Source organism: Grus americana, chromosome 26 (assembly GCF_028858705.1).
Source record: "Grus americana isolate bGruAme1 chromosome 26, bGruAme1.mat, whole genome shotgun sequence".
NCBI lineage: Eukaryota > Metazoa > Chordata > Aves > Gruiformes > Gruidae > Grus > Grus americana.
This window is the reverse complement of record NC_072877.1, coordinates 3,953,194-3,973,888: the sequence shown is the minus strand read 5'-3', so window position 1 is coordinate 3,973,888 and position 20,695 is coordinate 3,953,194. Positions and strand designations below refer to the sequence as shown.

The following is a 20,695-nucleotide window of genomic DNA, read 5'->3' as shown; positions in this document are numbered from 1 at the left end:
ATAAAGCTTGTGTTGCAGGGGGCCGAGGTGCCTGCCCGGGGAGGGGTTCATTAAGAGGCCAGGGAGCCTTTCATCTCCGGCTTGTTGGCTCCACTCCAGTGACCAACAGTTACCATCTGCCGGGTGACCTCTGAGGAAGGAGTGGGTGGTCTGCGCCCTGCTCCCCCCGGACAGGTGTCTGGCGTCACCAACACCGCAGCTCTGCACCCTCCCGGCTCGGTCTCAGGGTGGGTGCCTCGAGGAGGAACAGAAGGTGCCGGGGGGCACTGCCTGCTGCACCGGTGTCGGAGGGGGGCTTGGCCACTGGAAGAGCACGGCAAAGCTCTAGGGCACGACGGAGTCAGAAGAAAAAAGCCTGTTGGAAGCAGGGTGGGTGAGAGAAACAGCTGCAGAGGAAGGGAGCAGAAGCTCAGGCTGTTCTCCTCTCCAGCGCCTTGTCACAGCCCAACACCGGCCACCGCAGCTGCTCCCCGCAGGCCACCTGCACAGCCCGGGGACAACCCGGCTGGAGGAGAGAGGTGTCCCACAGCTGACAGCATCCCCAGAGCCACTGAGACACACGCAGCTCTGTCACGGCCTCACGCAGGAGGCCACCACCAAAGCTGAGGGAGCCCTAAACGCTTTAGCAGATCAGAAAACCAGAAGACCACGCGTTTTCGTGAGCCAGTCTGCCCCTAACACCGCCGCGCCAAGCCAGAGCTGCAGGGCACGGAAGACAGGACAAGCCTTGCCCTGCCCCACGGCCACCCGCGCACGCTCACCTCCCAGTTTACACCATTTACTACTTCATTAAAGCTTGGCTAGTGTCCAGTTTCAAGAGAACAGAGGGTCCTCGATCACACCCTCGGGCTCCGAACCCCTGCTCCGGGCTGGGCTAGCCCTGTCAGCTCAGGTACCACATCAATTTTGTTCCTCCTTTGCTACGGAGAGGTCCAGCCAACACTTTACAAGTAGCAAATAAACAGCGCAGGGACCCCGGCTGTCTTTGCATGTTGGAATCAAACCCAGATAGGGGAAGAGGTGTCCTGTAAAATAAAAAAAGGCTTTTAATAAACGCAAGGCTTTTAATGTTGTGAAACAAGGATCTGTGGTCAGTGTGTGGTGCTGAAATTCTGGGAATAACGAGGTGGAAGAGGAAAGGATTCACTCCAACCATCAGATGGAAAATAGTTATTTTTGGGACTCATTATTGACCCGTACCTGCCTGCAAGCAGCCGAGGCGCTGCCCCGGACTGGGGAGCAGTGCCACCCAGAGGGCTTCTCCAGAAATACCTCAACCATCTGACTGCACGCCCAACTAACCAGCTATTTTTTTCCCCCTTCCGAGGAAAGAAAGCTTCACTTTCTTCACCAGCTCCGTTTCAGCTGTCTGAAGACAGGCAAGTCTCACTCAACAGCAGCTCCAGGTTAGGGAAATAGCTTCAACGACAGCTCAGGGCATTTATTCACAACGCTGGACCATAAAAATAACATCTTTAATAGCTTTATAGTTGGCACAGATGGTATTAAAATTCACCACTTTTTATTAATAGACTAAGAAACAACACATGGTGCAGCGCTGAGGAGGGCAGCTCAGACTGCATGTTGCTTCAAAACCACGTAGCTATGACAGGTTGGTGTTAGAGTTGACTCCTCATTTACATTCAGCATTTACAGTGAGAGAGTAAAACCAACAGCTAGATTTAACCACACGCACACAGAGAAAAGCCTGGGAAGGATGTTTCTGCTGGCAACCAACGTCTCCTCTTAGCAGCACAGAAAAGCCCAAAAATGCCGGTGTAACACAGGTTACGAGAGAGACTTGCCGTAGCTACCGTTGGCCAAACGGCACATGACATAACGCAGGAGCTTCTGCTCACATCCAAACAAAACAGTTACTGCAATGAACGAGTCCCGTTTCCCTCTTCCAGGAGAGGTGAAGGCTAGACGAGTGTTTAAGATATTAAGACAGCGCCTAGAAGCTCTGTCGGGGGCGACTGGATTTTTTTTCAGGAACCTAGAACACAGCGGAATAATAACACCTTACTTTCTGAAGTACTTTTCCCGAAGGGCCTCTAGCAAACCTCCCCACTGCCCTGTGAGACAGGCAAGTATTATTATCCTCATACAGATGCAGATGGGATGGTGGAGGCACCAACCGGTTAAGTGACTTGGCTTGGAAAGCAGCAGCAAGCTGATGGTAGACCAGGTACCTTGCCGGAAAGCCCCATTCTGACAAAAAAAACCCCCCTTACAGCGTCAAGAACTACTATGCAGAATGAAAATAACTCCCAACACCACAAGGTTGAAAGCATCCCAGAAAATCTGAGCAGACACAGAACCAATGGGAAAAGTTAGCAGTGTCAGCCTGAAAAAAACAAATATAACCTGCAGTGGAAAGACATTCTCACACTTGCGATCTGCATCCAAAACGTAACGCCACGAGCTCATGCTGGCAACGGTGCTCCTCATCCAGCCTCGCGTGCTTGTCATTTGTCCTCTCTCCAAAGGGGTATCGTCCCTCCGGTGTCACGGTATGTCTCTACCACAGTTTCCACGTAAGCATCCCCCACTAGTGACCACGTGCAAACCTTTTATTTGGGGAAACATTTATAGGTCTCTGGCAAGATTATAACTTGTTTCATGAAGAATTTAGTCCTCAGTGAAAACATAATCACCGACACTGCTGCAGATACATCTTGCTCATTAGCAACTCCATCCTGACAAACATTTAGTTTGTTGAACCCGGTTATCCGAGTCACTGTTATTAAGGACCCTGAAGGAGCCAAGTTACTACAGTCACTTTCAACCATAAATTTTCTTATCATTGGTCGGTTATAAAAATTTCCAGTTTCTATGGGTACTCTACAATCACAATAAATTACGAGGCATTTCTGGCCTCTGTTCTGGTACGAGGAATTCCCTCTCACTGTCATGATCAGGTGCCAACATGGAGGGAGGTAAGAATGCATAGTGAGGTCTCCCATCATCTGTCCTCTGTCGAGGTCACTTTTTTTTTTTTCCCCCATCTAATGACCCTGCACCGTCAAGGTCTCCGTTTTGCCTTTTGTTTCGGCAGGGGCCTTGTCACTGACTGCTTTGTTGGAATAATCTCGCTCTCCAAAAATAGTGCTTCCAATCCTGACGTTTGTGGATCCAACCTCTATCTACAGAGAGAGAGAGAGAAAGGAGGGAGGTCAGGGCAGGGCTGCACCCACAGCGCCCGCACAGTCCCTCACCACGTCACAGAAGGACGATTCCCCACATACTCGCCATCCGCAGCTACAGCTAGGGTCTGTTTTCACCCCCAGAATTCTATCCCGGGACTGGGAGAGCTGTTTTTCTTGGAACAGCACCACCAGCATCTCCATCCAAGGCCTGTTTGGATGACGCCTGGGCTGGACTTTGGGGTGCCCACTGCGGGTGCTGGTTCTTTTGGTTCCCGAGAGAAGGGGCAGCAGAAGGAAACCAGACTTACTGCATGCTGGAAGTCTGTGGACATGCCCATGCTCAGCTCCACCTTCTCAACAGGGAGATTCAGCTTTTCACACACCTCCTGCCGCAAAGATAGCAGCATCTAGAAGGGAGGAGGAGAGAAGAGAGGATCATGCACTTGACAGCCACGCCAACTCAGTTTCAGGGTTTCACAGATTACGATTGCTGCCTTTCTTTGAAGTCTCCTTCACACAGAACATGCAATTCCCACACTTCCCACTGAAGCTTGCTCTGTGGCACCCTAACAGTGCCTGGAGATCTCCCATTACAAGCTACGTTACTGACAAAACACGTACTTACAAGTCTACACATCTTCTGAAGACATCCAATTATCACAGCAGCACAACAGATGAGGAACGCAGACCCAGTTCCTCTGCCTGACGCAGCCCTGCGCACACAGCGTGCAAATGAAGGCTGACTGAAACCTCAGCTGAAAGCAGGACCAGAGGAGCCAGGGCAGTAACTGCCCCCGCCAACACCCTGGCTACAGCGTCAGAGAAGGGATGGGACAAATACACACAGACCCCCGGCCTCTGCAGAAACGAGCCTAACACCTGCATTAATACTGACACTTCAGAGCTCTATACTATGAACAAGGTGTTTCTACTGACAATCTACAGTCAGGCTTACAGCTTGACTGCATACTGGTTTGGCTGGGACAGCACAACGGGAGGCCAGCCAACAGTTGACATTTTCTTCTAGAAAATCTTACCTGGAAGTCAGGATTTGGCCCCTTACTAAGGTCATGCCCGACGCTGCCGATTGTCATCAGCCCCACAAATTCCAGGCTGGGACACTTGTTGATAACATGCTCCACAGCAGCCGTGGTGTCTCCGGGAGGAAGGCCGTGCTTACCTGGCAAAAAGCAGGGAGATTTGTGCCAAGCTCTGCCAGAGACCTCCCCTCCTCGCAGCCAGGCAGAAGCCAACGGACGAGCAACTTTCATCCTACTTTGGAGAAACGCTTTAAGAGCACAAACCATCCCACCCCATTCAGGTTGTTTCTGTCAAGTCAGCAGGACAAACCTGCGTATCATCAGAAAAAGGCACTTACTGTCTTCTCCGCTCGTGTTAACTTGCACCATGACCTTCAGCTTCTGAGACGACCCTTTTTTCTGCCACGAGCTGTTGACTTTGTCTGCCAGTTTCACAGAATCCACCGTTTCCAACATGAACAGGTTAGGGACAGCTGGGGAGAAAACACAGGCTGAGAGCAATTCTGCTGGCACAGAAATTTTTGTACCTACGACTCAGGTCACTCACAGAGACAGGCACGGATGAGTTAATACACATGAGGTTCTTACTATTTGATCACTGAAGACTATTGCCCACAGGGTCACTGCACATAAAATTAAATAGAGCTTACCAATCAACTTGTTGACGTTACTTTTCTGCAGATGGCCGATAAAATGCCACTTGATCTCTGGACAAGAGGACAGAATCTGAAAGTAGAGAGGAACAGTTAGGTCTGAATGACAATTCCCTCTTCCCCACACAGTGCTTAAGTCTTAGATTGCCCACAAACAAAATACCAGACACTCAATCTTCTTTTATTTACCCTGAAAGACAGAGCTCAGGAAGTGCTTGTGGTGTGTACTGAGATTGCAGGAGCAGGACTGTAGCTGCAGAACATTGCAAGGTGAACTCTTTTGTAACTGAACAGCCATAAAACAATGTTTCCCCCCAAACTTAGCGTTACCATTTTTAAAATGAGGACTGTGCATCTCCTACAGCAGAAAGCACAAAAAGTAAATCACTGTTCAGGCAAATACTTTATGACTATGGCGCAATCCTCTGGAGCCAGCAAGGCAAGGAGGGGGAATGGGCAGAGGCAAAGAGCTAAGAGTAACCCCACCATTTATCTGGAAAGACAAGGATCAAACAGCCTCCATCGCCAAATCCCTAACAAAAAATCAGGACTTATGCTGAACAACTCCCAGGACACAGCTTACAAGGAGAGAGAACATATAAAGAACTGTGTACTTACTCTGGAGTCTGATGCCTTTTCTAGCAACTCTTGAACCTAGGAGAATTCAAGACAAGCTCTTGTTAAGACCAGGCCAGACGTGCCTGTACCGTCAGAATGGTGCATCCTCTGGAAGGGACGTACCCAGGACCAACACGCACCCCATAAATAAACGGCCAAGGGCCTCCTGCTATAACCAAGCCTAGCTCCCCACTCGGGCTGCCTGGCGCCTGCCTTCGGCATGGGGGCCCACTCGCAGACCCGTGGGGCCCAGCAAACTCACATAGTTCTCCCCGAAGCTGCGCTGCCCGTGGCTGTAGGCGTCGATCACCATCTCCGCCGGCTTCGTCTTGCTGACGGCCACCAGCCGCGGCTGCACGGCCGGGAGCCCCTGCAGAAGCACCGAGGGTGAGGGGGATGCGCAGCAGAGGCTCCAACCTGCCCCACGCTCTCTCGAGCGTCCTGCAGCGCCCAGCCAGGCCCCCCAACCCCGGCTCAGGTCACCCCACAGCCTGGGGGTGCCATGGGAGGGGGTCAGGGCCCGTCCCTGCGCAGGGTGGTGGCCTGGCGCTGGTGGGGGAAGGCCCACCTCTAAGGACGATGACGGGGTCCTGTCTCCCTTGCTGGGGGAACAGACAGCCGGCTCCATGGTGGGCCCGTCTCTGTGGTGAAGGGGGGGGGCTGTCTCCATGGCGACGAAGGACCTGCCACCATGGCGAGCGGGCCTACCCCGGCGGGGTAAGGGCTCCCCCCCGCGACTCCGGCCCCCCTCCCCGCGCCCCGGCGGGCAGCCCCGCCGCCCCTCACCTGCGGCCTCCGCGCCGCCGCCTGCTGCACCTGTTCGGTGACGGCCCGCAGCGCCGGGCCCAGCCCGTCCCCGGCGGCCATGCCCGCTCTCCACATCCCCGGCCGGCCCCGCCGCCTTCCGCCACACACACACACGCGCAGCTCCTCCCCCTCCGCCCCGCGACCAATGGGAACGCTCCGCCGTTCATCGCCGGCCAATGGCAGCGGCGAGGCGGGGCCGTGGGAGGCGGCGCCATGTTGGGAAGGTCGGCGGGCGCCATGGCGGGCAGCGCGAAGGGCAGCGCCAAGGCCCGGCCGTGGGACTCGGGGCGGCCCGGGGCGGTCCCCGCTCCCCGAACCGCCTGGGGCCGGCCGCCAGCCTCCACGGGCTGCACGGGGGAAAGGCTGGACCGCAGTACCTGGCTGGGGCTGCCTGCAGCGCACAAACTGCCATGCACGCCCCCACGCCCCCCCCGCATCTTTTTTCACGGGTTTTGGCCAAAACTGGTGACAAATGCAGGCGTAGGGCTAATCTGGGTCCGCATACCTTGCGTACTCCAAAAAAAACCCCCCAAACCCACCTCCCAAAACTTAAGTCCACAACTCACTCCCCAACAATGAGGTTCTTCCCCCGCTCCTTGTGTGAGGAGCGATCTCCCTAGGGTGCAAATCACAATGATTTCAGAAAAGAAAAAATAATCATAAAAGCAGCGCGGGCAGTGGGGAGCGCAGCCCCAGAGCCTCCAGCGGGAGGCCCCAGCGCCGGGACAATGCCCGTCTGTATGGCGGTGGGGCACAGGGAACAGAGGGGAACTGCCGGCTGGAACCCATTAACCAAAATATTTGCCTTAATGTGCAGAACTTCACTCTCCCTCCCTGTATTCTGAGCAATGACAGTATTTACACAGCTGTTTAAAAATACCCAGAAGGTTCCTGCCCTTTGTCTGGTAAAACACAACAACGATTTTCTGCAAACTTCACCAAATCCTCGGTATTTGCCGCTGAAGCCTTGTTACCGTATTTTTCACCGATCCGGTTAGCAAAGCGGGGGTGAAAGACGCTTGTGGCATTCCTCAAGCAGACTCGGACCCCTCTGCCCTCTTCTTCCACCGGAGCTCTGCTTTCCTCGCTGGAAGGGGAGGACCGGCACAGCACCATCCGCAGCACCCCACGCTCCCACCGGAGCAACCTTGGTGTCACCCCTGGTAAAACTTCCCCTGCTAATCTATCTATACATTGTGTTAAAGTTATCCACAAAAAAAGAAAAAGAAGAAAAAGACTGATGTTAAAATTGAAGGCCATTTTATTGTCATAGCAAATATCAAAATAAAAAGGCTTTTAATTTGATGCATAAGATCAAAGACTGTACTGGTACAGCATTAATTACCGTGCTCCCGCCAGCAATTCTCAGGTATCAGCAGTGCCACAAACTGTATCTTCTTTGTTATACAGAGTGGGTTCATAATTCAGATCTTCATTTCAAGATCTCAGATTATGGAAATTAGGACAAAAAGTCAGTTAAAGAGACAGACGGAATAAAGATGTGCATGGTAGTGACAGATCTACTCTGGAAAGTTAAGGAAATTATACATATAATGAAGAAACCTGAATGAAAACACAACAATGGATTTTGGCTTGAAGATCGGTATGATTTCAACTTTGCTTTTTTTACTCTTATTACAAGTTAACTAAATTACAAGAATACTTTAGCAGTAATGTTTTCAATTAAAAAAAAATCATCAAGACCTATTTATTCCAAACTATTGTCTTACCATGAAGCCATACAAAAAACATACTTTATAATACCACTTTGGTTTATTTGGGTCTCTTCATTAGTGAAAAATACTCACATAAAAAGTAGGTTTTAGTTACTAGTGGAAATCTCTAACACAAATGTAGAACAATCCCAAATGAAATCATCCTCCAAAGTTTAGGTACTATTACCTCATTCCTACGTTTCTGCTATTCCCTGTTCATAATCTTCCTGCAGAGACCTATTTATAACAAGTCAGTAATATTACAGCCTACCTATCGATGCAATTTTTTGACCACTGTGCTGTCTAATGGAGTACATAGGTCTGGAGATGGCACTTCACTTAGCTCGTATTTTCCAACAAATGCAAAGATGACACATAGGAGACGGGACTTTTCTCCAGCAGAAACTGATGCTTATTTTTTATTTTACATTTTCAAGTCTCACTAGTCACTCTCCTAACGGGGAAAAGAAAACAGAAGTAAAAATACTGGAACCAGCAGCTGAAATCCATCAGATTTCTATCTTAGTGTGATCGCCTTATTAAAAAGACTAATGCATATTTAAAACACTGAAGAGTGAAACCAAGAGTAGTAGGTAGCAAGCGTTTGGGGCACAAGATTGTAAATGCTGATCTCTGACAACTAAATTAGCACTTACACTTGCATCATCTCATACTAGTATGTTGGCCACAGATTATAACAGCAATTAATAAACAGGCTCTCCTGCCAAGTGGCAGATGGATTAGGGAGAGAAAAAAAAAAACGTTCTCTCTAGGCCTGAACTTTTGTCTTTAACACCCCCTCAAGTTTTGCATGTGTGCAAAACAAAACCCTATTACCTCTTTGCATCTGGTATGTGAAGAACTAATCAGTTTTCTGAAGTGAAAGGTACATTATATAGCATCATTCTGAGCAAAAAAGGAAAATTTCTCTTTGGACAGTCCAGAGATTCTTTTCTTTGCCCCGTGACTTTTCAGTTTGATGGTTTGTGTCCTTTGCTACTAGGAAATCTTCCTTTCACAAGGTCTATTCAGAAAAAAAAACCCCAAACCCAATGTTAACTCGGTTCCATTCGTTTCAGTTTACCTGAATGTCCTCTTTCTAATAAGACACTGTAAACACTGAAATCCAGTTGGCCTTGCAGAGGCAGATAACGTACTGTAATGACCACGGGACTAGTCATTCAAGTGGTTACTTGCCAGCAAAGCTTTTTGCAAAGTCAGGGTCCCTGAGACAAAAATTCTTTTCTCCCTAGTTTTTCTAACTATGACAACTGTGACAAGTACCACGCTCGCAGTCTGGTTTCACTGAAAATCGAGTCCAATTATCCACTGGCAGGACACTGCCTCCGTCAGCACGCCTCCCCCCTCGCCTAGCCACTCAACTGCTGGCAAAAGCCTCGAAGCACAGACTCCCCTTCGCCCTCCCCAGATTCGACAAATGGAAAACAAAGCAGCGTGAAGATGCAGAAAACGAACCTGCGTGACGCACGGTCTAAGGCTCAGATCCCCCCATGGTAACTGGGTAACCTGCAGGATTGCAGCTGAACGTCTGCGACTCGCTGCGCCCACGGGTCTCGGCTGCCCTACCGAGGCAGAACACATTGGCGCAGAGCTCTGTTAACGGCGGTTTCGTGCATTTGCTATGGCCCGCGCTCAGGATGGGCCTGGAGCAGACACAGGCTGCGAGATCGTCCCAGCGCCCCACACAACAGGCAGCAAACTGCCATTTGGACAAGGTCCAGGCATTCAAGCAGACAAGCGTAGTGTACAAAAAAGTCTAGCACCTTTTTTTTAAAAGGGGTTTGGAATAAAGTACTCGAAATTTCCAACAAGAAAAAAAAAAACACCAAAACAACAAGTTGTAGCAGCAATTCCCTTCCCTCCAAAACCTCAAAATTTCTTTACTTCCAACTGCTACAAAACCACCTCAATCCAAAATTAAGTACCCATCTAAGCTGGCTGCGGAACAGAGAGCCTAGCTAGCCTCTCCAGAGTAATTTGGTCTGTATGTCCAAGAGGGAGAGGCGCATCTAGAGGACATACCTGGAGCTGGTTGCTTAGAAGTTACCAGAAAAAACACCCCATAAATACCAAAGTCTTTGCATCTAATTGTCATACAAAAGATTGAAAGGATTAAGTCTGATTCAACTCTTTCAGTAGAGGAAAGGGGGAAAACGAAAAGGAACTTCCCAGTTCATGTTTCTTTTAATATAAAACAAATAGAAATCTTTCTTTTCAGTTGACGTTACGAAGTAGTTTAGCGTCCTCACTGGTTCCTGCCCCATCCTCCTCTTGGATCCCTTCTGCCAGTCCTTCTGCAGATTTGGTCTGGCTTCCTGTATAGTCCATGAACATGTTGGGAATATCTTTGCCAAAATATATCTTGCTGTTTGCTGCAATAGCCTTGTATTTCATCAGCTGCAAGTACTCAGGAGTTAACTTCAGCTGCACAAAAAGAAAATAGATCAGCAACAGCTCGGATTCAGTCAAAAGCAAATTTCTGTTGTGAGCACAGGAGGCATCTCCTTTCCCACACCACTAGCAGGCATGCTCGTCCTCTCTTGAGCTGAGAGGACAGGCTGTCCAGAAGAAGGCTCTCTTTCAGTACGTCTAAGTGAAGCTCTAAATCCCAGTGACTAAATGGCAAAATGAGAAAGGGATGGAAGCAGCTGGGAAAGCGTTCGTTCCAAATGTGCCAGAGATGGAGATGCTCGAAAGCACATAACTCACTGAAATCCCTTGCAATACAAGCTACTGGAAAGAAAAATACAATTGGCTTTTTTCCAGAGAGTAGACTGATGAGTCCGTTTCGGAGAGCAGAGCTCATTTGTTCAGGATAATGACATTATAACAGAGAGGATAGAATAACTGGGGCAAAACTTGTGCACCAACATCCCAGACCTCTGTCCATTCTCACTGACCCTTGCAAAACAGAAAGTCTTCCTGCTGGGATGTCCTGGGAACCTGCTGTAGGCAGTAACATGCCTGGCAGTTCCATCGAGAGAATTTCTCCATTTCCAGTTTTTTTGTTTGGTTTGGTTTTTTGGAGCTTTTTAGCTTTGCCAGGCTAGTTAGTTCGGTGTGTAAGATCAGCTCATTTGTTCTTTACCTGAACACTTCTTTACTCTAAGCCTGCCTGTCACTCTAGAGATCTCCCTGCTTTGATCGCTTGCCAGCTTCCAGATTGGAATGAATCGACATTTCTGATTACAACAGCGTGAAAGGGCAACACTGAAACTGATATTCTATCTACAGAGGGAGCCATGGCCCCGTTAGCATCTAGCAGAGCTGCCTCCAGGCCTGACCAATATTTCGTATATCCTGACATAAATTTATCTGTCCAGAGAAGAAAATGAATTTGCAAATAAGGATCTAATTGTTTCAGTCTCAGTGAAAACCTTTCTGAGAGGAGATGGCTTTGTTTTGCTTTTTGACTTAAACAATGAGTCACAACAAGCAAACAACAAACAGACTGCTCGTTTGCCGACTATTTCTATACAGCCTAATGTAAGGAGCCCTGCTTCAAGGCACAACGTAAGGAAATAACAATACCTTGTTAGCCTCAGCTACTTTCATAGCAGTGTAGCATTCAGCATCAGCTCTTGCCTTCTCTCTTGCAAGAAACGCAGCATCTGGAAGAAAACACGCGCTCTCATGTTCAGAATTTTATTTCCAGCCATATTAGCACCATTTACAGCTGGAAATTTTTTAAAGTGGCCAGTACCACATCTAAACTGTACGGGACACAGCAAGGGCAAGAGGGAACAAAATGGGAAACCCAGAAATGGGATCTCAATTTACATCTAAAACACTGCAGGATGATAGCATTAAATTAGTAAATCGCATCTGCAGCTAAAGACCTCAAAGCATTTTATAAACATAAGGTTTTTATTACTACCCCTGTCACATGGGCTGAGAACACTCTTTCTTCTCTAGCCAGCCACTAACTCTCGTGCTGCAAACGCAGCAACTGTTCCACTGCAAAAGTGGTATTTACCCACAACATTTGCACAGGACTCCAAGAACAGCAGCAGCAGACTGCTCTGCAGATGAAGTCTGTGACTGTGAATGAAATTCCCCAGATGGGACTTTGGGATACTGATGATTCTGGCACGTACAGCAGGCGATTTTAACCTTTACAGGCTCTGCCCCTCGGACAGATGTTGGAGAGCTGTTTCTCTGCAATATCAACAATTGCGTTAAGGGTCTAATCCTGCAGAATACTGAAATTCCCTGACTCCTAGCAAAGACATTTAAGGAAAGAAACACTTCCCCTTTCTGTATTGCACTCTTTTTTTTTTTTTTTTTTTTTAACATCTGACTTGCTTTATCATGATGTGGTATCACACCACCACGTTAAGGCTGAGTGTAATCTGGCTGGTTCAATGTGATCTCTTGATGTTCCTTCTATGACAGGGAGCGACACGATTGCAACACACGCCAGTCTGGATTTGAGAGCTGTGCAGCTGGACAAACCATTTGTTTACCTATACTAGCAGGGAGTCCTCTGAGCTGCTACGCTTAAAAATCATGTAAGCAACTGGACGGTTTGGCCTGCGACTTCCTCCCTTTTGGCTAAAAAGAGCGGTTCCAGTCAGAGACACTAGAAAGAATGAGGGAGACAGCCAGAGTTGAAATGAAGGCCTGACACCCGGTGACACCCATTTGTAAGAAATAAAAACCATTGTATTTCTGCAAAGAACTTCTTAAGGAGAAGCTGCTGGTCTGTAAAACTCTTAATTGGCTCCTCAGTGGCCTTCTGCAAAGCTTGACAGGGCCTATAATGAATGTAATTGGAAATAAGGCCTTGCACTCTGAGCTGGAAACGCAGAGCCCTTTTCATGTCCTGGAATTTCCTTGACAAAATGTTGTATCAGATGGGTGGGGGACATCTTAACCGTACAACCTCCTGGAAAGATCACCTTGAGAAAGAGAGTTTCAAGCAGCACAGTCTGCAAAGAGACATGCCTATTCCTGCCTCTGGTCAATCTAGCTCCTAAAAGGAGTCAGCTGCAAAACTAAAGGAGGATGAAAAAGCAAAAAAATGCAAACTAAACAGAGATATTACAGATTTATTGGTTAAAGCACAACACCGCATTTTCAAAAGCAGCGGCTCCCCCTCCCTTTCTCTCAACCTTTAGGAGTTGGATGCTACATAACAGACCCCTGCTGCTGACGTGTCACAGCCAGACTGTTTTCTAACTATTTCACAGTACACAAAAAAGCTAAAGCAAAACTTGCGTACCTCTTCTTCCCTCCAAGAAAGAGACAGGGTCTAGAAGAATCCTAAGCAAGAAAAGGATAGAAAGCTTCCGCACCCCTGCCCTACTGCAGATAATCAAGAGATGCGGCTGCCCCCACAAGACTGCACAATAATATTTTAGGATGCTTCCACTGCTCTGTGAGACTCTGCAGCTGTTATCCAAAACCCGACACAACTTCTTTTAGGAAGACATCAGCTTGCCATTCCCTTCCTCCGTACTTGTGACACCCATACTTCCTGCACTTATGTTACATGAAGAATCACCCAAGAATCTGGAGTCAAGCTTCACTAACTTTGTCATTGTTCAAGTATCCTGAATGCCCTCTACTATCCTGACTGATCCGCCCCCCCAAAACTCCACTGCAAAACAGGCTGTGAAAACATTGGGAGAATCTGAGTATTCTGACACGTTTCTTCAGAACTGCAATGCATTACGTAAGGTACCACACACAGAGGCTAAAACGAACGACTTCAGAGCAGTAACTTTACCCCTGTCAACGTCAGCTTCAAGAACACAGTCAATACACACGCTTCCAAGAATTGAACTCCATGGCGAACTGCTTCAGGATCTTTAGATAAAATTCACCACAGAACATTTACTTATTGGAAAGCTCACCACTCACCTTCAATCTCTGAAATTCGCTTCTCTGTTTCCTTTTCCATCACTTTCTGTCCGTAAGTTATTTCAGCAACTTGTGCAATTTTTTCTGCCTCTGAAATGAAAAAGCACACATCCACGCTGTCTTCACACAGTCTTCCCAATGCCAGAAGCAGCTTCACCCATGAAAGTCCTCACCACCCCCTTCTGGCGGAAATAAATTGCGGGAAGAATTTTCAGCCCTCAGAAGGCATCAGTCTATGTTTGTGGGCAAAGCTGGAGCCCACCTGAAAAACTCTTGAGTTTCTCTGGAAAAGTTTCAGATCAGCAGCAGACGGATGCAGCAGAGGGATCACCCAGAAGCAGACCAGGTACATCCCTTCCCAGTGTCTGGGTTCTTTTTGCTGCCGGCCCCCCCCACCCCCCTATAGTTACTGCCTTCAAGCAAAGAAATACAGACCGATGAGGGCTTTCTTCCTTTCTGTCTCGGCTTCCTTCTCCACCACCTTCTGCTTCTGTGCCGCAATCAGCAGCTTTGTCTTCTCACTCTCCCTGGTGAGCCAGAAGCAGCCAGTTACAAAACGTGAGCTTACTGAGGTGGTGTGGCCTGCTCCCACTCCGGGATGAGCTCAGTTCTCCTCAGAGCACGCGTTTAGGCCAGGCAGCAGTCAGAAAAGTGAGTGCATGTACCTGCACACATGGAGCTTTTTACCTAAACTAAAGTATCTTTTCCTCCCTGCCCGCATAGCAGGGAGACTTTTCAGTCAAGTCAGTGTGAAACACATCTGTAAGTTTTTTGGGCTACTGTTAATGAGGAAAATATTTAAATGAAGTAAGAAATGAAAATCCTGTAAAAGCCTTGCCCTCACAGACGGCTTCATTCGGAAGTATACAGCTTTGAAATCACCCTTCATTCAGTCACATGGCTCTGCACATTTTACATGCTAAAGCCTTTTCTATCTTACTGTTTTGTTCATACACTAATAAGTTTTAAAAATGTGTATATAAATAAAATACTCTGCTCCCAATCAGGGAAGAGAGGTTAGAGCCAGGAACAAGTCTCTCTCAATACATATCCTACTGTATTTATGGCAACAGATAACAGGCTGATTTGGGATCCTGCCTATCATGACCATACCGCACATGACTGACTACGATACCAAAAGGTCATACGAAATGCTAGGGAAGCAAAATGGATGAGAGGGATCTTATTCTGGCCTACACAGACAGTGTTGGCAGAGTGCTCAGAGAATATAAGCATTTCTGAATGATCAAGTACAAGAGAAGGCAGCTGGCTCCAAGCATTGAAAAGGGATCAGTATGTCAAGTGCTATTAAAGAAAGTTATTTCAAAGCTTTGCAAGTCTTCAGCCTGTTGAATCAACAGTTTCTCCGCCCTAGTCAAACAACAGGATTAGCGGTGGAATCTATCCACCTGCCACTCACTCACACACTCTGGGAGGCCTCTTTAAAATAGGGCCAGTGTCAAGAGGAGAGAGCCCCTGGGCAAATAATTTCTGTGCTCAAGTGTTCAAAACAGAGAAATCTAACTGAGCAGTGACCTGCCAGCCACTTACAGCGACAGACACGCGCTCATCGGGTGCAGCCTCCCCAGACCCTTTCTGAACGGCAGCACGAAGCTGAGCACAGGCCTGGCAGAGGGCACTCCGATCTCTACACGCTGTGAAAACACATTAATCTGGATGAACGATTCTTTTTGGTAACACAAAGGTGCAAGTCTCAGGCACTTACATGAGCTCATAATTCCTCCGGATTGTTTCAGGGATGTTTGGCTTTGTAACTCGAACTGCCTGGAAAGAGAGACCGAAGAAAACATAGGCAAGCAGCCAACAATCAAAAGCCAAATGGCCCCTGAGGCTGCAGAGGACGGGGGGGAGCTAACACTTAGGGCGTGCTCTGCCACACAAAGCTTTTACATGCTGCAGAAATTGTGACCAGCTCCAAACTCCACAGAGCAGACGCAGGACTGAATGATCTCCTGACATAGCAGCAGATTATAACCTGGGTAAATCAGCACCCAGAGCAACACCAAGAGAAACCCAACACATCAAAGCTAAGATGGGAGGGAAAGGATACTGTTCTCATTCCTTAAGTTAAACAAAGTCTGTATTATTAAGCGATTTTCTAAAAAAGTTTCACAACTTCCCATTTCCTTTTAGTCTTTATCTCTCCTTATGATGGACACCTTAGACTTCTCAAAGCGGAATCCTGATTACCTGTATAATTAATCCAGGGGCCATTGTAGTCAGGTCTTGCTGCAAGGCCAGTTTAAGGTTTTCATCAATCTGATCTGATTGAGGGGGAAAAAAAAGGTAACTAAAAACCTGCGAGGCAGCTTGCTGTCAACACATACAGAATTAGCTGGAATGGCTCAGATTTCTTATTCCTGGAAAGAAAGTACAAATGTAAGTTTGATGTAAAAGTGCTGGGCTGAGAAAAACCATCCCTGACCCCAAGGCAGGTTCCCACCTCTCTCAGCATGTCAGGCAGCACTGACTAGCACCAAACGCTTGGGACAGGCTACAGGAACATGGCAGGCCTAAAATGAATCTCTTTCCAGTTTCCCAAAACCTGCAGTTTGGAATCTTTCCAAGCCAGAAGTAGCATCTTTACAATAAAGAATCTGTGCTCTAACCCATGTCCCCATCGATACCTTCCCAACTAGATCCTGAAGTAACATGGTGCAGCTAAATTGTGACTGATTAGGAACTGCATCTGTGCCAGCAGAAAATGGTAAGGCAGAAACGTGAAATGGCTGCATTAGCTATTTTAATAGGCTGCTAAAAAATCATCGGTCACGTCTGTTTGGCTCAGTGGATAACAGTTAACTCCAGCGTAGCTAAGAAATTTCAAAAGGAAATACAAACCAAACCCCTGCTTCAATGAAAGCTCTAAGGATAGCAGTGTTTCCAGTTGGGGCCTGCTGAAAAGTGCAAAGGGAAAATAAAAATGTAATGGCCTTGAAAGCAATCACATCGCACTCCTTGATTATTTGCTTTGGTCCCAGTTTAGCTATCTGGAACTCACACTCATAATGAAGTTCAGCCAGGAGTTTAGGAAACAGCTGTTATCAGTTTCCTGCACCTGCTTGCAGATGCGGGGGCAGAGAATGACATAAGTCTGCTTGAAATGGGCTGTGCCCCATTTCAGAACTCCCGAGCCAGAAAACATTCAGCTCGAACAAAGAGTTACACGGGAGTTTATACAAGTTCCTTCTGTGCAAATCAGTGGCTTTGAGTCCATTTCAAGCAGTTGTCGTCAGCAGCTGCCGACATCTGCAGACTCCATCGGCAAAGAGCTGCTACACCCGCCAGCAGTCCCATAAAGGAGCTGGAGGGGAACCGAGCCCCAGTGCTGCATCTTGTGCAGAGGCCTGTCAAAGTGAATAGCCAGGATTCTTGGAAAGCCCAGTTCGAATAGAATAGGAGTTTACAAACACCCCGTGTTCTTCCAGGCACAAATTCTGTCCATTTGTGGTCCAAAATCACTCACAGCAACACTCTGCCCGCAGTCAGCACTGCTGTAGTGCTGAAACACTGAAAGGATTTCTTGTCAGTCCAAAGCCATAAACAAAACACTCAGCACTGGCAGTGACTGGTCTATTTCTACCAAGAAACCACAACTTTTCCTCCCAATGCAATGTGTTCTCCCAGCATCTGTGCTGCCTGATTTCCCAGTGGCCTGAAGTGAGGGAGGGACGGTCAGCAGACCCTCGCGCCAAGCAGTCCCATTTCCCAGCGCTCGCTCGCACTGCAGCCACATGCACGACACAAAGCTAATCAAACCCACAGGCCAGGGAGTGCTCGCTCATACTTTTTTTAACAGCAAAGAGCAGAAGATCAGCTTTTCCATCTAAACTAGCAAACCCTGCAGCTGATTGAGCAAGTCTCATTTGCTAAGCACACAAATTACACTGCAGAATTACTGCTCCCTTCCCTAAAGTCCTCCGCTACTACTGGCGGGTTTGGGTTTGGATTTGTTTTGGTTACAACATACTGAAATACCCAGCACCAAAAGATAACAAGGAGTAAATGATGGTAGCTGGTTAACAATCCTGATTCCAAACAGAACAGACACTGGATTAATAGGCAAAAAGGCCATCAGTTGGGGGAGGCGACTTCTGCACCAACAGACCATGCAAATAACCATCAGAAACATCACTCAAGGAGCCATCGATCCAACAGCAAAAGGTCAGAGGGGCAGCTCACCGAACAGCTCGATGTAGACCTCCTGCAGTGTGTGGACGCTGCAGAACTGGTTCAGCTCATGATGAATCTTGTTGAAGATGAGAGCTTTGTCATAGTCAGCGGTATAGTTCTTCACTATGTCATATACTACAAAAGAAGAGGAGAAACTGGTGTTGACAGCTGGGATGGAGGGATGCCTTGGGTTGGGCTGAGCGCCTGCAGCAAAAACCTCAGCAACAAGAGTCGCAGTGCCAGTCTGAAACGGGGAATCCACCCGCAAGAGAAGCCTCCACCACAGACACTTTGTTCAGGGGAGTTTGATTTATTGGTAATATCTTATAACACCCTAACCGATATTCTGTCGCATGCTCTGTAAACAGAAGGACATCTAACTAATAACAGCCCTCTCTATACTATCTGCAAACACACACGGGTTGTGTCTGAGCTGCAGAACAGAGACTGTGTGGTCTACGCACTCCGAGGGAAGGGCATCCTGCAGCTGGCATAAAACAGAGGTCGCAAAGCCGGCCACCGATGAGCCAGGCAGTTACACCACACTTGTAACCAACAGGATGTTAAAAAATCAAAGAATTTGGAAGAAAGGCTGCACAGGTCATTCTCCTCAGCCCTCAGAGCCAGCCTTCTGCCCACAGACACCCTGCCTCCCCTACCTCTTGTGCATCTCATTATTCAAATCAGAAGCATAAAGCCCCGTGGGACCATAACAACATAAATAATAAAAGCGATGGATGGTATTCAGATATTAGTGAAGCAACTAGCAGCATAGGACAAGTATGTGCAAGAAATAATAAACACATAAAATGTCTGGGAGAGCTGGTTTAAAAGTTTCCACCCAGGAAGTACAGGACTTTACAAGGCACACCAGGGAATACCCATGGTACGCCCCAGCTCCATATCAAAGCACAGCCACGCACAACCTCTTTTGCTCATCCACACTAGCAGGAGAACAAACAACTCTGGATTGCAGGATTTGTAGGGTCACAGGGGAAGAACTCACCTGCACTCTGGATGAGGAAATTCACCACCTCAATTCTGTCAAAATAAATCATCACTCCTCCACTGCGAATGGAAGAAAAAGAAAAAAAAGAGAGAGGTTCGCTGGGGTCCGAGTGCTCTGCCTGTGCAGCTCTGAGCAGAGGACACTCCCCTCTAGCGGGCTGCGCGCGGCATCCACACCTGCTGCACAGCACCGCTGTGGCACTCCGGCAACCCCAACGCCCCGCTCCTTGCGCCAGGCTCCTGGTTTCAATTCCACGTGTCTCCAGAAACTGGATCATGAAACATGGGCCCACGCTTGGAAAAGTCAGTGCAGCCCCCGAGGATGGCTGCACATAAACTGTCCCAGCGGGGCTCGGGCAATGCATGACAGAGCCTTCCACCGATTTCAGTGGGGTGGGGGTGGGAAAGCCAGTCCATGAAAACAAAACTACACGTTTTAAAGCACACTGGAGCAAGCAGTGGGGGAAAAAGGGAAAGGATGGAAAGGTTTCTAGCAAAAAATGAAGGAATGCAGGGAGTAACAGCTGAACATCTCACCTGGTACCACAAGGAACATTTTTCACCTCATCTGTCTGCAGCGTGGTCTGAAGAGAGATTTAAGGAAAGAGGCTTAAGAGACAGGATTTTCCCTGCACAAATCCTACTTGCTCACAAACATGTAACACACCCGCAGGCTTCTGCCCACAGCTGCTCTTCGCACCCCTCGGGGAAACCACCAAAAGCAGGAGCCGAACCTGCCCCGCCCGGTCCCTCGAGCAAAGCTCAGCAGGACAGTCCCGAGAGCCGCCTCTCCCTCGGTACCGGGCACAAGCACACGCCGCCACAACGCCCCCCCTTCCCCCGCCAGCCCGACACCACGACCCAGCCCCAGCGTTTACCACGACGGTTCTCAACGCCCCCCCTCCGCGCCTCCGCCGAGCCGGGGGGCTGCGGGAGACCCGCAGAACCCGACCCACCCCCGCGGCAGGGCCCCGTTCCCGGTGGGCGGGCAGCGGCCCAGCAGCACCTGCACTGACTTGTAGGACGTGATGAAGGGCAGCATGAGGTGGAAGCCGGGCCCGCTGGTGGAGGTCAGCAACGCCCCGCCGCTGCGGAGGGAAGGAAGGAAACAGAGGGCCGTGAGAGGCGGCCTACTCAGGGCCCGGCCGGCCAGGGGGAGCCCGAGGAATCCGCCTCACCGGTAATAGACGCCGATGTGCCCCTCCTCGATCTTGTGGATGGCCGAGAGGAAGGCGGCGGCGAGGAAGCTGAGGGAGAGCGCCGCGATGGCGCCCAGCTGGGCCATGCCCGGCGCTCGGCAGCGGCTCTCCCGGGCGGCGGGGCCTGCTCAGCCGCCTCGGCCCGGCGCCGCCCTGACGTCATCACCGCGCGACCGCCCCTCCCGCCGCGGCGGCACCCCACCAGGGGGCGGTGGAGACGCGGGGACCGGGGGACCGCGGGTTCGAGACCCGCCGGGGCTCCTCGCCACGCAGGGCCGCGCACCCCCGTGTCCGTCCCCGCTCCACGGCGGCGTGGCGAGGTGCTCCGCCCGACACCACCACCCCCCCCTCCACGGGAGATCCCCGCAAAAGGTTCTCCCATGCACTGAGCTCTGGCTCACGCGTGGGACAGGTCCCCCACGCCCC

General features: G+C 49.2%; 2 protein-coding genes across 2 annotated transcripts; both read right to left on the bottom strand.

The window, feature by feature from the left end:
- Positions 1 to 1,456: 1,456 nt before the first annotated feature.
- On the bottom strand, positions 1,457 to 6,379 carry PLPBP (pyridoxal phosphate binding protein). The gene is made up of 8 exons (XM_054804709.1): positions 6,247 to 6,379; positions 5,723 to 5,830; positions 5,461 to 5,496; positions 4,840 to 4,915; positions 4,528 to 4,662; positions 4,187 to 4,329; positions 3,458 to 3,556; positions 1,457 to 3,146 (listed from the first exon to the last, which is right to left on the bottom strand). The coding sequence occupies exons 1-8, from the start codon at positions 6,340 to 6,342 to the stop codon at positions 3,009 to 3,011; spliced, it is 831 nt and encodes a 276-aa protein (XP_054660684.1). The 5' UTR covers positions 6,343 to 6,379; the 3' UTR covers positions 1,457 to 3,008.
- Positions 6,380 to 7,507: 1,128 nt separating this feature from the next.
- Positions 7,508 to 20,433, bottom strand: ERLIN2 (ER lipid raft associated 2). Its single transcript, XM_054804550.1, has 11 exons — positions 20,249 to 20,433; positions 20,077 to 20,158; positions 19,608 to 19,654; positions 19,069 to 19,130; positions 18,072 to 18,197; positions 16,080 to 16,153; positions 15,595 to 15,653; positions 14,304 to 14,395; positions 13,869 to 13,958; positions 11,535 to 11,614; positions 7,508 to 10,427 (listed from the first exon to the last, which is right to left on the bottom strand). Exons 1-11 carry the CDS (start codon positions 20,353 to 20,355, stop codon positions 10,218 to 10,220), a joined length of 1,029 nt encoding a protein of 342 aa, XP_054660525.1. The 5' UTR covers positions 20,356 to 20,433; the 3' UTR covers positions 7,508 to 10,217.
- Between the last annotated feature and the right edge of the window lie 262 nt (positions 20,434 to 20,695).

Excerpts from the sequence above, each read along its gene's own strand:
- ERLIN2 (XM_054804550.1), bottom strand. The coding sequence starts at position 20,355 with ATGGCCCAGCTGGGCGCCATCGCGGCGCTCTCCCTCAGCTTCCTCGCC. Across the intron at positions 19,131-19,607 it reads AATGTTCCTTGTGGTACCAG|TGGAGGAGTGATGATTTATT; the intron begins GTGAGATGTTCA and ends TTCCATTCGCAG. Across the intron at positions 13,959-14,303 it reads AAGGAAGAAAGCCCTCATCG|AGGCAGAAAAAATTGCACAA; the intron begins GTCTGTATTTCT and ends TTTTCATTTCAG.
- PLPBP (XM_054804709.1), bottom strand. The coding sequence starts at position 6,342 with ATGTGGAGAGCGGGCATGGCCGCCGGGGACGGGCTGGGCCCGGCGCTG. Across the intron at positions 3,557-4,186 it reads GGCCAAATCCTGACTTCCAG|ATGCTGCTATCTTTGCGGCA; the intron begins GTAAGATTTTCT and ends CCTCCCTTCTAG. Across the intron at positions 3,147-3,457 it reads CCACAGACTTCCAGCATGCA|ATAGAGGTTGGATCCACAAA; the intron begins GTAAGTCTGGTT and ends CTCTCTCTGTAG.